We start from the raw sequence: 16,664 nt of genomic DNA on the forward strand, positions 1-16,664 counted from the left end.
TGCTTGAGTGACTAAAACCTTCACAGCACTGCCCCAGCATGGCCACAGTTCAATGACAAAAAACAAATAAATGATATAAGGTAAAGATGTGAGTGTGTGTGCGCGCGCACACTTATGTATGTGCACATGTGTAGGTAGCCAAGTCAGGTCCCCTGATAATATATGCAAAAGTATTACAGTAAGAACAAGTACCCCAAAAACTCGCTAAGTATGAAAGCCTATTTATTTAATTGATAAGAGCGATAAGGGTATTAGATAACTATTGCTTATATACAACTGTAGCTGTCTCTTATAAAAAAGACATGTGTTTATTCAGTTTTCCTAATTTGGTATTCACGATTTAATATCAACTTTTCCATGCTTGCATGAGTTAGGTAGAACTTATTGGGGCAGGTTTTCTGCAGTTATATATCCTTCCTGTCACTTTTACCTGTTTTCAAATAAGGTAATATTTCCTCAAGGCCAGACATATTTTTACAGTAGATTTGAAATGAATAGCATTGCTTGTGTGACAGTGATGTTCATTTACAACCAGGATGTGATGTAAAGAAAAGGGGTACACACTAATACACACACACCCATACAGGTAGCACATAAAAAGCACCCAGCACACTCTGTAAAGTGGTTGTCATTAGAAAGGGCATCCAGCAGTAGAAACCATGTCACCACAGACAACTGGAGTCTGGATGCTTGCCGGCTGGCCAGCTCAATGTCAAATCATCCAACTCGTGCCAACATGGAAAGTGGATGTTAAACAATGATGATGATGATGATGATGATGATGATAATGATGATATACAGGGTATCCACAATGTCTTGGTACATAGAGTAAATAAAATCATAACATAAACAATTAAATATAAGAAATAATACTTTCTTAAAGTATGTGTTAATCCTCATGTGGGTACATGGAGTAAATAAAATCATAACATAAACAATTAAATATAAGAAATAATAATTTCTTAAAGTATGTGTTAATCCCCATGTACCCAGACTTTGTGAACACCCTGTATATATTTTTTAAAAAGACACATAAGTGTAACATGGCCATGTTAAATATTATTGCTGACACCCACTCCAATCAGAACTATGTGCATATGTGAAAAGTTCTGCGACAATTAATGTAAATAGACAAATATCTGCGCATACAATGATTGGTAAGTTTTTCTAATTCTTCTACAATTCAACAACATTTTTCAAAATAATTAGTAATCTTGGACTGACATTTTAATAACTTTACTCTTTTGAGATCACTCTGCTTCAGACCAGCTTTGCTTCTCTGCTACAAACTTCCCGTTTTAAACCTTCCATCAAAATTTCATGCTAATTATTGTTCCAAATGCCAACTTACTATTCACAAAGTTATTTTTAAAATTCTTATTTTCAAAATTAATTGAAGCAAAAACAGAGCATTTCAAAAGAAATATGTTTACAAAAGGGTTAAAATTACATAATGGCAGACAGTGAAAAAAACATGAAAAACAAGATATAAATTAATATAAAATTTGAAGTAATCAGTTGGATATCTGCTGATTTTTTAATATTTAGACTGCTGGAGGTTCAATAATTTATTGAATAAATTTCTAAATGTTTAGATATTTGTGGTGAATTATCATTATTAATAAGAATTTAATAGTTCAGGCTATTATTTCCATCGTTAGAAATGAAAGACATTTTAATATTTATTATTTACAAGGTGGTAAGGCAGTGAGCTGGCAGAAACACTAGCACGCCTAGTGAAATGCTTAGCGGTATTTTGTCTGCCATTACGTTCTGAGTTCAAATTCCGTCGAGGTCGACTTTGCCTTTCGGGGTCCATAAATTAAGTACCAGTTGTGCACTGGGGTCAATGTAATCGACTTAACCCCTTTGTCTGTCCTTGTTTGTCCCCTCTATGTTTAGTCCCTTGTGGGAAATAAAGAAATAAGAATCATTAGCATGCCAGATGAAATGCTTAGCGGTATTTTGTCTCTCTTCAGAGTCCAAATTCTGCTGGGGTCGACTTTGCCTTTCATCCTATCGATAAATTAAGTACCAGTTACACACTAGGGTCGATGTAGTCGATTCATCCCCTCCCCCAAAATTTCAGGCCTTGTGCCTATAGTAGAAAGGATTATTTACAAGGTGAACTAGCTGAATTGTTAGCACACCGGGCAAAATGCTTGGTGGAATTTTGTCCATCTTTATGTTCTGAGTTCAAATCCTGTTGAGGTTGATTTTAAAAAAAAATTTTTTTTTTTTTTTGCTTTTCCTCCTTTTGGAGTCAATAAAATAAGTACCAGTTGAGTACTGGAGGCCGTTGTAATCAACATATCTCCTCCCCCAAAATTGCTGCCCTTGAGGCAAAATTTGAAACCAGTACTTTTATGCAACTAAATATCACAAGGTATTTCATCTGTCACTGTACTAATTCTGCTAATCACAACAGTTAAGTAGTTAATCACTTGGTTGCGCTGAGCTGCTCAAAATCTCTCATGAACATAGAAAAGAAGCAATTTGAAAATTCATCGGTTCATCTTTCATTTAATCTTCGTTTAATCTTCAAACACTACAGAGAGAGAGACAAAGCTTTCAGTTAGGTCCCACTGAGCCTAGGTATATCGGGACTAAAGCTTTTATTTACAAATTTTGCAAATAAAATTGTGCTCATCTCACTGGATTGAGCCAATAAAAATAAAAATAAATTGAACCTTCCAATAGGCTGGATCATCATCATCATCATCATCATCGAACGCAGGTGTGGTTGTGTGGTAAGTAGCTTGCTTACCAACCACATGGTTTCGGATTCAGTCCCACCATTGCGTGGCACCTTGGGCAAGTGTCTTCTACTATAGCCTTGGGCCGACCAAAGCCTTGGGCCGACCAAAGCCTCGGGCCGACCAAAGCCTTGGGAATAGAGTTGGTAGACGGAAACTGAAAGAAGCCCATTCTATATATATATATATATATATATATATATATATATATGTATGTATGTATGTGCGTGTATATGTTTGTGTGTCTGTATTTGTCTCCCTGACATCGCTTGAAAACTGATGCAAAACAGACCAATAGAATAATTACTAGGCTTACAAAGAATAAGTCCTGGGATCGATTTATTCGACTAAAGGTGGTGCTCTATCATGACCCCAGTCAAATGACTGAAACAGCAGTTTGAGAGGCTCTGACAAGCCGCAGGGCTGTGCTAAGCTCCCTGTGCACTCAACAGTAAGAGTTGAACGATCTCACATCATCATGATTTGAATGAATGTAGACCAGTGAGACACTGAATCAGAAAATATGAGAACTAGCTTGTTTAAACATTAAAATAACGTTTTTTTCACTAAAAATGGAGAGTCAAATATGTTAGGACCAAACACCTTAATACAGATCAACACTTTAACTAAGAAATTTTCTGTGCTTATATGTTCATAATGACCTTCTCCTAAATAAGTTGCCATTCATGACTGAGTCCTGTCTGTCCTTGCTGTCAGTCAATAGCTAGGACAATGGTTGACTGATACCAGAGCATGTCTACACCCACTCAGGTGAGCCAGCATTGCCTTCTCTCTTGGATCCATAAAACAACAGACAAGCAGTGAATTAGTTGAGTCATTAAGCATCAGACACGATGCTTCACAATATTTGTTTTGAACAACTGTGTTTTAAGTTCAAATCTCACAGAGGTCAATTTTGCCTTTGATCCTTTCAGAAGTCAAAAAAAAAAAAAAAAAATGAAAAGAACCAGTCCAAGGCAGCAGATTAATGGAACTGTAAAAAGATCAGACCGGATATTTTGTAGTATTTCTTCCAGTCTTTTACTTTCCAAATTCAAATCCTACCACAGCTTACTTGGGTGGTAGATTTAACTCAGTACCTAGTTCAACACCAATGGGTACCTTCAGCAGAGTCCACTCTGTTGCAAACAATCAGACCAGGTCCCTGGGTTAAGGATATCTTCTTCCTTCTTAGTCTTGGACACCATGTAAAGGATCATGGGCACTGAGTTCCTTTCTGACTTAAAGGGATCAAATCAAATTTAAAAGAGCACAAAATATACAGACCAAATTGTTTTTGTTTAGATTCTATTCCCTTAAAGACTAATTTTCTTTTTAAATTGTATATGTTGTCTCAATACATCAAATTCCTTTTCCGAGGGGACAATAATTGACAGAATCAGTTGGGTTTTGGACAAAATACCTTCAAAGTATTTGGTTGCATCTCTTTATGTTCTGAGTTCAAATTCCATCAGAGTTGCCTTTACCATCATCTCTCCAATCATCATCAACAATTTGCTTAAGACCATGTTCCCTGCAAGTATGGGTTGGATGGTTTGAAAGGATCCAATGGGCCCAAAGACTGCACCAGGCACTAGTTTCTATGGCTGGACATCCTCCCTAACACCAGTGTCAATAAATAAATACCAGTAATATATTAAGCTTGATTCCAATCACTATATGTTCTTCTGTCAATTTATTTCAGCCTTGTCATAATGTAATAAATCAATATATCATAAAAACATTTGTTTCACTTCCATAACTCAATAAATCCATTTCTTCTTCAGCATAATAAAACCAGCTGCTCACATTTCATCCAGGACAACACTTGCAAGCACTGTATATATCTAAAATAGTTTTCATCTGACCTTTCTTTGTTTTTGCTTGAAGAGCAAAGAAACCTGTCCGGTATAGATTAGATGGCGTTAAACATCTATTGTCAGCTAATAGCTTTCGTCTCACACATATCTCTGAAGGGATATAACCAATTAAAAACCAATCAATTATTGCACTGAAACTTTCACTTCCTTTTTCTCTGGATCTTGTTATAACAGTCATGCAACAAAACTTGTAGAAATAGTGGAAGATGGGAATTAATTACAAAGTTAAAAGAATCGGTCAGGATATTTTAAACTCTTTTAGTTTGTTATTTCATGTGTACCAGACAGAAAGTATGAGGATATACCCTGGCATATTTCAACCATTGTTTCAGTTAAAGGTTTAATAGCAAGGGTAGATGGGGCTCAGCCATAAATGGCAACCCATCTAAGAGAACAAAAACTATGGGTACTACTCATACTCAGCGCCATATCTTGCCATCCGAAGGTTTTGGATAAAGGCTTATGGTTCATCATCCACTACATTCACCTCTACCCTTATCTCTAGCCATTTGCTACTCTCCTTCCACACACTTATGAAATTACCCACCCTCTATTTCCTCCCCCAATCCAGTATCTACACCCTCTCTTATACTCAACTTCTTATACCGAGAGAGTTCCTTCAGCACCTCATCACCATCATCTTTATCTTGCTCCCAGCTATTCCTACTCATTCTTATATAATAGGGGCCAGCCATGTATCTCCTCTACAACAAGATATTTGTGCTTGTCCTTTTATTATACGTTAGTCCAGTGTTTCCCATCATTTTTATCCTTGCGTAATCCTTAAAATAAATTACATATCTCAAGGAAGCCCTGCACAAAAAAAAATTATATACCATATATTTCTCATATATTTTCAGCAAACTTCATGTGATAAATATCAAATATATATACATATATATATAGGGTGACCTTAAATTACAGACATCACTAAATATATCCCCAATGGTTGTTATATATTTTTGATAACATAATAGGTTAGATAGGATGATGTCTATATTACAATATTACAATAACTAATATGTTGTGCATGTCTAGTAATATTATGATCATGAATTTAGCATTAGCTTATCTCACTCTTTCTCGCAGAATCCCTAGGAACCTTTTGCAGAACCCCGGTTAAGAAATGCTGCTTTAGTTCTTCAACACTTGGCATAAAGCCACCTCCCCCTTCTGAAATATACCCCTCACTTAGTCAAAGAACTTTTAACTTTGGTTTTTCTGTCTTGCAAGTTAGTTAGTGTCCTCGCTAGAACCGGTGGCATGAAATAAGCACCCAGTATACATGTAAAGAGGTTGGTGCCAAGAAACGTATCCAGCCATAGGAACCATGCCAAAGTTGACATTGGAGCTCGACACAATCCTGTGGCTCACTAGATCTTGTCTCATCATCCAGCACATCCCACCATGGGAAGCTGACATTAACTGATGATGATCAATACATGTAAAAAATTTCCATTTTTAGATCCTTCTAAAAATCATAGCCTGTCCTTTTTTGAACAAAGGACAGAATTTCTATTTTAGATTCACTCATATTTGTAACTATACACTGAACATGAAAATAAATCAATGATTTTTGTCTGGTCCTTCATTCATAGAAAGCAACCTGCTATCAGATCAATTCTATCTCAGAAAATATTCATAAAAAAAAAAAAGCAGAAGACAAAATAAACGATATTTCTAGTTTCCTGCTTGGAAAAGTTTTAGTTCAATCGAATCCCCTTAATAATTAAAAAAAAAAAGAGATCAAGAAACAAATTCCCAAATCTCATTAAGATTTTGTTACATCTACAGCAGCTTAATTATATCATCATCTACAGCTGGATGCCCTTCCTAATGCCAACCACTCCGAGAGTGTAGTGGGTTCTTTTACATGCCACCGGCATGAAGGCCAGTCAGGCAGGACTGGCAACGGCCACGCTCAAAATGGTGTATTTTACATGCCACCTGCACAGGAGCCAGTCTAGTGGCACTGGCAACGATCTCGCTCGAATGTCGTTACACATGCCACCGGCACAAGTGCCAGGAAGGCGACGCTGGGCACAGGTGCCATCATGATTTCGCTTTTGCTTGCACCAACAGGTCTTCGCAAGCTGAGTTTCGTGTCCAATGAAGGAGACGACATTGGCATGGGTGCCAGTCATCGAATTTAGTTCGATTTCAATTTCACTTGCCTCAACAGGTCTTCGCAAGCGGAGTTTAGTGTCCAATGAAGGAAGGTATGCATAAGTTGGCTGGCTACACCCCTGGCAGAGGCCTTGGATTTAGGTCTCACTTGGCTTGCCAGGTCTTCTCACGCACAGCATATTTCCAAAGGTCTCAGTCAGAAGTCATTGCCTCGGTGTGGCCCAATGTATATATAATACATGGAATTATAAAAACTAACTCCAGTATAAAATCCATTTGTTTATCGTTTACATCTTATCTAAACAGTGAAGCACATAGGTTCTATATTTTGTAATACAGAAGGTGTATGCTTTAGAAAGTAATCTCTTTATGTGAAGTGAGGCAGTGAGATCACAAGCAAACCAATAGAAAGGAATTTGTAGACAGAAGTTGCAGAGCAGGAGTAGCAAGCAGAGAGATACCAGTGACATTTAGTCATTTAAATGGCCAGAATGTTCCTGAGAAATAGTTGGCAGCTTCTTTTACCAAAGTGACCCAATCCTCAACAGAAATGAATATTTTGAAAGCTTTTAAGTACACAATAGCCTTCATTTACTGTTATATTAAATTTTAATTATATAAACAATTGTAGAGTTAAAGACACATGTTAAGCATTCAGAAACATACAAAGTTCATTCACTTCACTTAAACGTTTATTGTTTGTAATATGGTGTTAGAACTGCAGCACAAAATTTGTCAGCGACCAGGTTGCAATTTTAAGTGACAAAAATTTTGACACCATATAACAGACAATAAATGTTTAAGTGAAGTTAACGGTCTTCGTATGTTTCCCAAATGGCAAACATGTATCTTCTGCACTGCAATCATTTTAGTTTCAACACACAATTCCAGAACAAAACACCTGCTGTGTAAGTACATCTGTATAATTTAATTATATAATTTCACAGAATATTTCTACAATTGAAAATATTTTCATATCTGAAAATTAAAAATGTATCTCTTAGACAAGTGAATGCAAACACCTACATTTAAAGTCATATTACAATCTGCATTTATATACAATTATATTTAGATTTAAAAAAGAAATAATGTATTCCAGAAAAAAAGCAAACCATAAATACTGTATTTGATGGCATATAAGACACTTTTTACGAAAAAAAATGCGCCCCCCCCCCCCCGCAACTAGTAACCTTGGAGCCTATATTGGGCACCCATATGCTTGTGATTTCTTGCTTTATTTTCAGCTATATTGCTGACTTGCTCTTTATATACAGTAATGTTTTCTGCTATAGTTAAGGTATTTTTGTAATGTTTTGTAATGCACTGTAAATTGCTTTCAGGTTTTGTTCAGGATTCAAATTACTCTATCAAATGTGATGCATATTTATTTACATTGTTTTGAATTAATCATGCCTTATCTTGTAGCTTTGAGATTTCGATGATGTGATTGTTCATTTTTAGAACAACATTGTAGGATAGGTGTAAGAGGCTGGATCAGGAAGGTCTGAACGCAAAACAGAATATTTCAGCTGGATATGGCTGGTTTGAATGCTAAAGGGTTAGATATTATATGCTTTTAATCCCTTAAAAACTTTCTTTTCTCTAATATGTGCTGCTGAAATTGTGGTGCATCTAATATGCTTGGGAATCTGTTATGCCATCAAATACAGCACTAACAACTGAAGTAAACAAATATTTCAAAAACTATCATAAAATAAAACAAATTGATTGATTTCTTTTATTAAGAAAAAATAAAAAGAAAAAGAAAAAGAAAAAGAAAGAAATAATTGTTTTAAAATCTAGAAGCAGAACTGATTTATATTCAGGAATGTTAATACAAGATGACAAAGAAAAACCTGAGGTAGGTAGTGTTATATAGCAACAAATAACTGCTAGATACTTATTTTGCAAACCCAATTTCAGTAACAATAATTGGGCAATGCAGTTTAAGAAGCAGCATAAATAGAAAAACAGCTCGGTTTAGTGAACAGAAGTTACAAAGTAACAGCACCTTCTTGCATCGGGGTTGAAATAGTCTGCTAAGATTGAACCTCTCTTCTTGAGTTTTGGACGAGCTAATTCTGAATTCGGACTGAACTCCTTGGATGATGCCTGTTGAAAGCAAAAGAATTCCTATGTCAGAATTTTTTATCACAAATACAGAATTAAATTGTAATGTTTAACCCTTTTGATACCAACCCGGCTGAAACCGCCTCTGGCTCTGTAGTACAAATGCCTTGTTTTCAAAAAGTTTTTAATTAAAATATTCCACCAAACCTCAGTCACAATTTACGTTCCTAACACCAGCTTAATGATAACTAAGTTATTTTACTAAATTCTTTATTATATTTAAAATTAGTTGAAAGAAACACAGAGCATCTCAATAGAAATATGGTAACAAAAGGGTTAAGGTATATTGTAAATTAATATTGTTATACAAGTCTGCCAAAAGTTGAAAATGAAAGTTTTAATTTTCTTTATGAGTATATAATCTTTTTTTTAATGATTTTAAAATATGGAACATTTTATTTGATTATTATTAGATTTTGAATTTGGAAAATTCATGCCTATGAATTTTAAATATAATCACTCTTATATGTATGAACTGTAATTTTAAACTTAGTGACTCTGTATGAAACAGATAAACAAATCAGATTTTTAAAAATCTCCAAAATTGTTTTGCTATTTTATTCAGTTAAGGTTAGACAAACAGCATATAAATGACCTGTGGTAGAAATTTAACCCATAATAAATTAATATATTTTTACTATCAATGACAAATCACACAAACTTAAAAGATTTGAAGAATATAAAGAGAGATAATAAAAGGTAGATCTTTAGAAAAATTTCACCAAAATGCCAAAAAAAAAAAATGAAAAAAATATTGAGACACTAAAAAGGAAGAGATAAAAGGATAGATTTTAAAAATTCAAAAATTGTTATTTTTTTATTATTTTACAAATAAAAGTGGTATCATTTAATTGTCTATTCAGGTAAAAAGTTGAAATAGTAATGGGCGTAATAATTTAAAGAGAGAAAAAATAAAACAGAATACTTGCATTTCTAAAATAATAACATGAATGATAAGATGAATCTATAGGATATAATCACAACAAGATTAACTAAGTAATGTTGCCAGGAAGACAATTCTAGAAATAATCTTTTAATTAATTTAAAAGCGGTATAACTATTTTTTATAGATAAGCAGCTACGATCATAGCATTTCCTTTCCCCATTTAATAAATTGTTACTACTTATATGCTCATTCCTTCTCGAGCTATGCCTGGCTCATAAGGTCTGGTTTCCTGGTTTCATTGGCGTATAGGTTCCCCACCTAGATGGAACGTCAGTCCATTGCAGTTACTATTTATATATGTATATTAATATACACATCTTTTACTATCTTCATTTATTGAGGACATGCTTGTGGCCCTATATATATATATATATATATATATATATATATATATATATATATATATATATATATATATATATATAAAGAGAGAGAGAGAGAGAGAGAGAGAGAAATAGATAGATAGATAGATAGATATATGTATATATTATATAAGTGTGTATGTATGCATATGGTGCTCATTTTGTCATAATTTTGCTAAATTTACTCAAATTAGTTTTCATTTGCTATTCTTTTGATAATGTTATTATAACTAGTGTAAAATATTATGAGTGACAATAAATCTACTTCATACTTGATCAAATTACATGTCACAAGAACTCTACATGTTTCTGATAAACTTCAAAACAGATTGATTCAAGAGGTTTTCTGATGAAGAAATATTTTCGTATATTGTTCTGCTTATGATTGAAATAAAATTTTAATACTATTAAAAAAATTAAAATCAAAATAATCATAATGGTTTTTGCCTTATTGCAGTGGTTCTCAACCATTTTTTGCCTATGGAATGCTTTAATTCCTATTCCACTTAGATGAACCCTCATAACCATTCAATATTTAAAAGATCCTATTTTATTTTTATTTTTAGACATTATAAGGAATCGTATAAAAAACATTGTGAAAATATTTTGAGTATTGCAGAAGTATAACCAATTTATTGCACGTAAATTTTAATTACAAAATCTTTTATAGGCTCCAGGTGAGAACCACTGCCTTAATGGATAAGGATGACTAAAACTAGAGTTAATGTCCTACATATGCATATACAATAATATTTAACATGTTCATGTACACTTGAACATGGGAATACCTTTCACTGTGGAAACAGTCTTGGGAGAAATTTCTTCTCACTCATAGTGCAATATGTTTTTCACACATATTTTTGTCTACAAGGAGAAATTTTTCCGGAGATTATTTCCACAGTGAAAGGCTTTCTATGTCTGAGTGTATATGATGTCTTGAATATAATTATATATACATATATTTCATCCACAGCTTCATGCAACTCTATTCAATTAAAATCTGATATATTGAGAAGAAGTGATCTTAAAATATAGCAATAAAAAGAAATTTCCCATTTAGTTATTCTGGATAAAATTATGAAAATAAAATAAGAATAATTTCCAAATGAAAAAGTAGAAGAAAAGTACACCCATGCATCTCCAAAAACATTACAATTACAAAATACCTCAGACAGTTCATCCTGAAGATTCAACAATTGGTCCTGGCAATATTGATGAACAAAATGTTAAATTGCCAATTTTTATAATAATTTAACAGACAAGAAATTTAACATTGATTATAGATACATACCCAGCATTAGAATATAACACATTAAGAAAAATGAGATTCATTAAGTTTTGTTAATGGATAAGAATTTGGATATGTTTAGGATAATGCAAGTTCCCAAAAAATTATTTAGTAACAATTCAAGTAATAATTTAAGATCATCAAAAATGTATCACTGAAGTATATCAAAGTGAAATTCAATTTTTATTGTCATCAACCTGTTTATAATAAACACACAACAATTTAAATCATTCCTAAAAAAAAAAATATAAAAAAACGATTCGAAACACAAGTATTCAAACAAAAGAATAACATGCATTTATCATTCCTGTTCTTTATATAATATATATATATATATATATATATATATATATATATATATATATATACACATATACATGCATACATATATATATATATATATATATATATATATATATATATATATATATATATATATATATATATATATATACACATATACATATCATGCAGTGATAAAATTCATAGCGTCAATAAATCATCATGCTTTTATTATGAACACATATGTTTCAGGTTTAACCATTTTGATATCAGCCTGTCTCGGACCACCTGTACACCTGTCACACTGGCTTCCTGTTTTAAAGTGTTTTAAATTAAAAGCACCCATGAAAATCTCATGTTAATTAGTTTTAAATGTCAGGGTGTATTCTTTTCTACTCTAGGCACAAGATATGAATATCTTTATTTTCTGAACTCAAAAAAGCACCAGGAAAGGCCCTGGACAACAAAACCCGAAGGAGTTTTTTTTTTTTTTTTTTTCTTACAAGCAACATAATGTTGACCCTTTACTAGAGGTGAATGAACTCACTGAAGGAAAATATATTATTACTCACAAAAACCAGATTATTCTAAAAAATGGCCAAAAATGCATCACAAAGGCCAGCTATGTTTCCTTCTATAGAGCTAAAAAAATTCTTTAAAACTCTAACTTGTACAATGCTTTACAAAATCTACAACAGAACTTTGGAAAAATTATACATCTCTATATGTGTGTGTGTTTGTGTGTGTATATATATATATATATATATATATATATATATATATACATACATATATATACATGCATCATGATACTGACCAGATTATAGGATGTGGTTATACATCACTGGTCATCATGCGCTTCACATTGTTTTAACCTTTGAATGATGCCATCCAATTGGTTAGATGAGCAGACCAACATCCCTCCTGATTGGAATTGGAAGACTATTCCATCACAGAGTTACCTATTAACAGTGGACTGGGGCAACGTAAAATGAAGTGTTTTGCTCAAGAGCATAAAGTGGTACCTGGCCCAGGAATTGAACCCACAACTTAACAATCATGTGTGCAACACTCTAACCACTAGGCCACATGCCTTTTTATATATATATATATATATATATATATATATATATATATATATATATATATATATATATATATATATATATATATATATATATATATATATATATATATATATATATATATATATATATATATATATATATATATATATATATATATATATATATATATATATATATATATATATATATATATATATATATATATATATATGTATATGTATATATATATATATATATATATATATATATGTATATGTATATATATATATATATATATATATATATATATGTATATGTATATATATATATATATATATATATATATATATATATATATATATAAGAAAAATAATTGCATATATCAGTTTGATCAAAGGAAATAACTGTGTAACAATGCAATGGCAATGAAAAGAATCGATGTATAAGTGAAGCTAGATATAAAGTAAGGAATAGAGCCAGATCCGAAATGTTGTTACTAACATGCTGAAAAGCTCAGATATTAGCATTTAATCATAAAAATGAAGCATAAACAGAAAGGATGGAAAGGTTTATGACTGTTCATAACATTTAGAATGAAATCATGCTTGGTTTTAAATAATTTTAAAGCCCTTATTAAGTTGCAATTAATGGCATTTGAACATGCATTAAATCACTGAATCTTGGATGCTGGTGAAAATACATAGTGTTTTGATAGTAGTGAACAGGTGTGTGTGTGTGTGTGTGTGTGTGTGTGTGTGTGTTTCCAGATGTTAATAGATATGAACTACAAATGCTTGCTTTCATTGATAGTAACAACACTAGAGTTTCTCGAGTCAGTGAGGGGTGTCTCTACATAGTCACTCAACTTGTTAGAAATAACAGCCAGATATCCCTCAGATCAGACTTTTTCATTTCCAGTTCTAGATAATGTTAGAAGATTGAATGTATGTGTGCAACCCTACACAAAGGGGACTGGAGAGTCTTGGCAACCGGATTCCCATGACAGGAAGGATCCCTGGCTTGATGATGATTGTTAAAAAGATCGATGATCATAGCCTGTATAAAAATTCTTTTCTACTCTAGACACAAGGCCCGGAATTTTTGGGGGAGGAGTAAGTCGATCAGATCGACTACGGCACGCAACTGGTAATTATTTTATCGACTCCGAAAGGATGAAAGACAAAGTCAACCTCGGCGGAATTTGAACTCAGAACGTAACGGCAGATGAAATACCGCTAAGTATTTCACCCGGCGTGCTAACGTTTCTGCCAGCTCGCCACCCCCAGTAACATTTTAAATACTATAATATATGTATCTTATTTCTTTATTGCCCACAAGGGGCTAAACATAGAGGGGACAAACAAGGACAGACAGTGCGTAACAACCCCAGTGCGTAACAACCTCAGTGCGTAACTGGTACTTAATTTATCGACCCCGAAAGGATGAAAGGCAAAGTCAACTTCGGCGGAATTTGAACTCAGAATGTAATGGCAGACAAAATACCGCTAAGCATTTCGCCCAGCATGCTAACGTTTTTGCCAGCTCGCCACCTTATATAATATATGTATCTGTATATAATATATATGTATCTGTATTATGAACATTAAAGTGAATTCATTTCATTAGAATTAAGGTAAACTGTTATTGTTAAAGTCTACATGCTTTAGTTTTCAGGTCAATATCCATATAACGAGCAATGAATAGCTAGTTAATGATGTTATTTCATCTATCATTCCAAACACGATGCATCTTTTATAACTTTGGGTCAATAAATGCAGGATTCAATCCAGAATGGTTATACTTCTTGCCATTCTTTAAAATTAATTACTTTCTTTCTAATTAATGCAGAAAACAGAAACATGCACATATTCACAATAGTGAATGTGTTAGGAAATTTTTTTTTTTTTTTTTTTTTTTTTATGAGCTCACCTAATTTAATCTGTTTATGACTTCAAACACTGAAAGAAAAGAGCAATCCCATAACAATACACAATTGCAGAGGTTTGGGGCGCAAAATATAGACCTACAAGGGATAGATCCTTCTCTGAACTTTAGCGAATACTAAGAATGCATCAACACAAAACTTGACAGCACCCAAGAATAAAATCTCTAAATCATGATGAGATAGATGATTCTAATATAACAAAACAAGAGAACATTTTCTTTTTTATACAAAATAAAATTTAATTTTCTAAGAACTATTAAAATAAAAACCTTTATATATGATACAAAAAAACAGAAATATTGAAAAAATATATTTAAAATGCAGAAGCAAAGCCTAAAATTATTATATATTGAATTCCTGTATTAAAAGTATTAGAAAAGTATTTCATTAAATATATAAGTTGCTAAACGCAAAAAATTTTTTAAAAGCCATAATTTTCTAATAAAAAAAATTCACTCCTGATGAGTGTTTATTTGTATCATAAATGTATATATACCCGCCTTGCTTCAGCTTCATCTTTGTCATCTTGTAGTTTACGATTAATATTTCTGTAAATTAAAAAAAATTTAAAAAAAAAGGAAAATAAGCTTTTAGATCATTTCTTGTAAAAATATCAATATTACATTTAATAACTTAATCCATCAGTGTTACTTTTATTTTTAATGCTAAATTAAAATTAATTTTGTAGTGTTTATTGAATTGTACCAAAGTCCTAGTGTTCAAATATTAATAACAAAAAAAAAAACAAAGTATTTTGTGTGACACCTTGGGCAAGTGTCTTCTACTATAGCCCTGGGCCGACCAAAGCCTTGTGGGTGGATTTGGTAGACGGAAACTGAAAGAAGCCCATCGTATATATATATATATATATATATATATATATATATATATATATATATATATATATGTATGTGTGTGTGTATATGTTTGTGTGTCTGTGTTTGTTCCCCCCAACATCACTTGACAACCGATGCCGGTGTGTTTACGTCCCCATAACTTAATGGTTCGGCTAAAGAGACCGATAGAATAAGTACTAGGCTTACAAAGAATAAGTCCTGGGGTCGATTAGCTCGACTAAAAGGTGGTGCTCCAGCATGGCCACAGTCAAATGACTGAAACAAGTAAAAGAGTAAAAGAGTATATGGTCAAGATATCAACAGTATATTATTTCCAATATTAAGAAGGTTTAATTTGCACACTTAAGTTTTGTTGTACTTCTTGATTTGGAATATTACACTTGTTTAAACAATTCTGACTAGCATTTCAAAATAAACTACAAACGCTGTTTATATCTTTCTTTAAAGCAATTTCTTGTTGTAGTTAAAATATATATTAATTTAACATTTACTATACCTGAGATGATCCAATTGTTTGACTAGACTTTCTCTTTCTATTGCTATTCCTTCAGTTAGCTTCAATGCTATTCTGTATTAAAAAAGAAAAAAAAAATATATATAGTTACAATATTTCCATCATCAAAGTTTTAAAATGTCATTTTATGTTTTGCATAGAGTAGAGCAATGTGGAGAATTAAGCTTAAAATCTGTAAAAATCACTGTATTAGTATAAAGTGTTATTGAAACTTCTTAAATCATTAAAATAAAGAAACAAAAATTAAAACATTGCAGCTTATTGTACACTCGAAAATTTTTTAAGATAATTACTATACAAGACTTGGATGTGGTACTGAAGAAAGAGCAAGAATTCCTGAAATATGCATATACACCTATTGCCTATCTATAGGTGCAGATGTAGTTGTGTAGTAAGAATCTTGCTTCCCAACCATATGGTTCCAGGTTCAGTTCCACCGTGTGGCACCTTGGAAAAGTGTCTTTGACTATAGTTTCAAGCCAATCAAAGCCTTGTGGGTGGATTTGTTAA

General features: G+C 32.4%; 1 protein-coding gene across 4 annotated transcripts in view; it reads right to left on the reverse strand.

The window, feature by feature from the left end:
* The window catches only part of LOC106869750 (EF-hand calcium-binding domain-containing protein 4B), a 110,638-nt gene that overhangs the window by 23,297 nt on the left and 70,677 nt on the right, over window positions 1-16,664 (reverse strand). For 2 of the 4 annotated variants that reach the window (XM_014915615.3, XM_014915613.3), the window contains exons 9-12: window positions 16,137-16,208; window positions 15,280-15,331; window positions 11,368-11,403; window positions 8,775-8,875 (exon numbers count right to left, since the gene is read on the reverse strand). In XM_014915615.3, coding sequence (XP_014771101.1) covers window positions 8,775-8,875; window positions 11,368-11,403; window positions 15,280-15,331; window positions 16,137-16,208 — 261 coding nt within the window. The remainder of the gene's footprint in view (window positions 1-8,774; window positions 8,876-11,367; window positions 11,404-15,279; window positions 15,332-16,136; window positions 16,209-16,664) is intronic. The other 2 variants (XM_089354762.1, XM_014915614.3) reach the window with 1 other exon arrangement.

The sequence above is a fragment of the Octopus bimaculoides genome, chromosome 7 (assembly GCF_046866305.1).
Source record: "Octopus bimaculoides isolate indiv1 chromosome 7, ASM4686630v1, whole genome shotgun sequence".
In the NCBI taxonomy this organism is placed as follows: domain Eukaryota; kingdom Metazoa; phylum Mollusca; class Cephalopoda; order Octopoda; family Octopodidae; genus Octopus; species Octopus bimaculoides.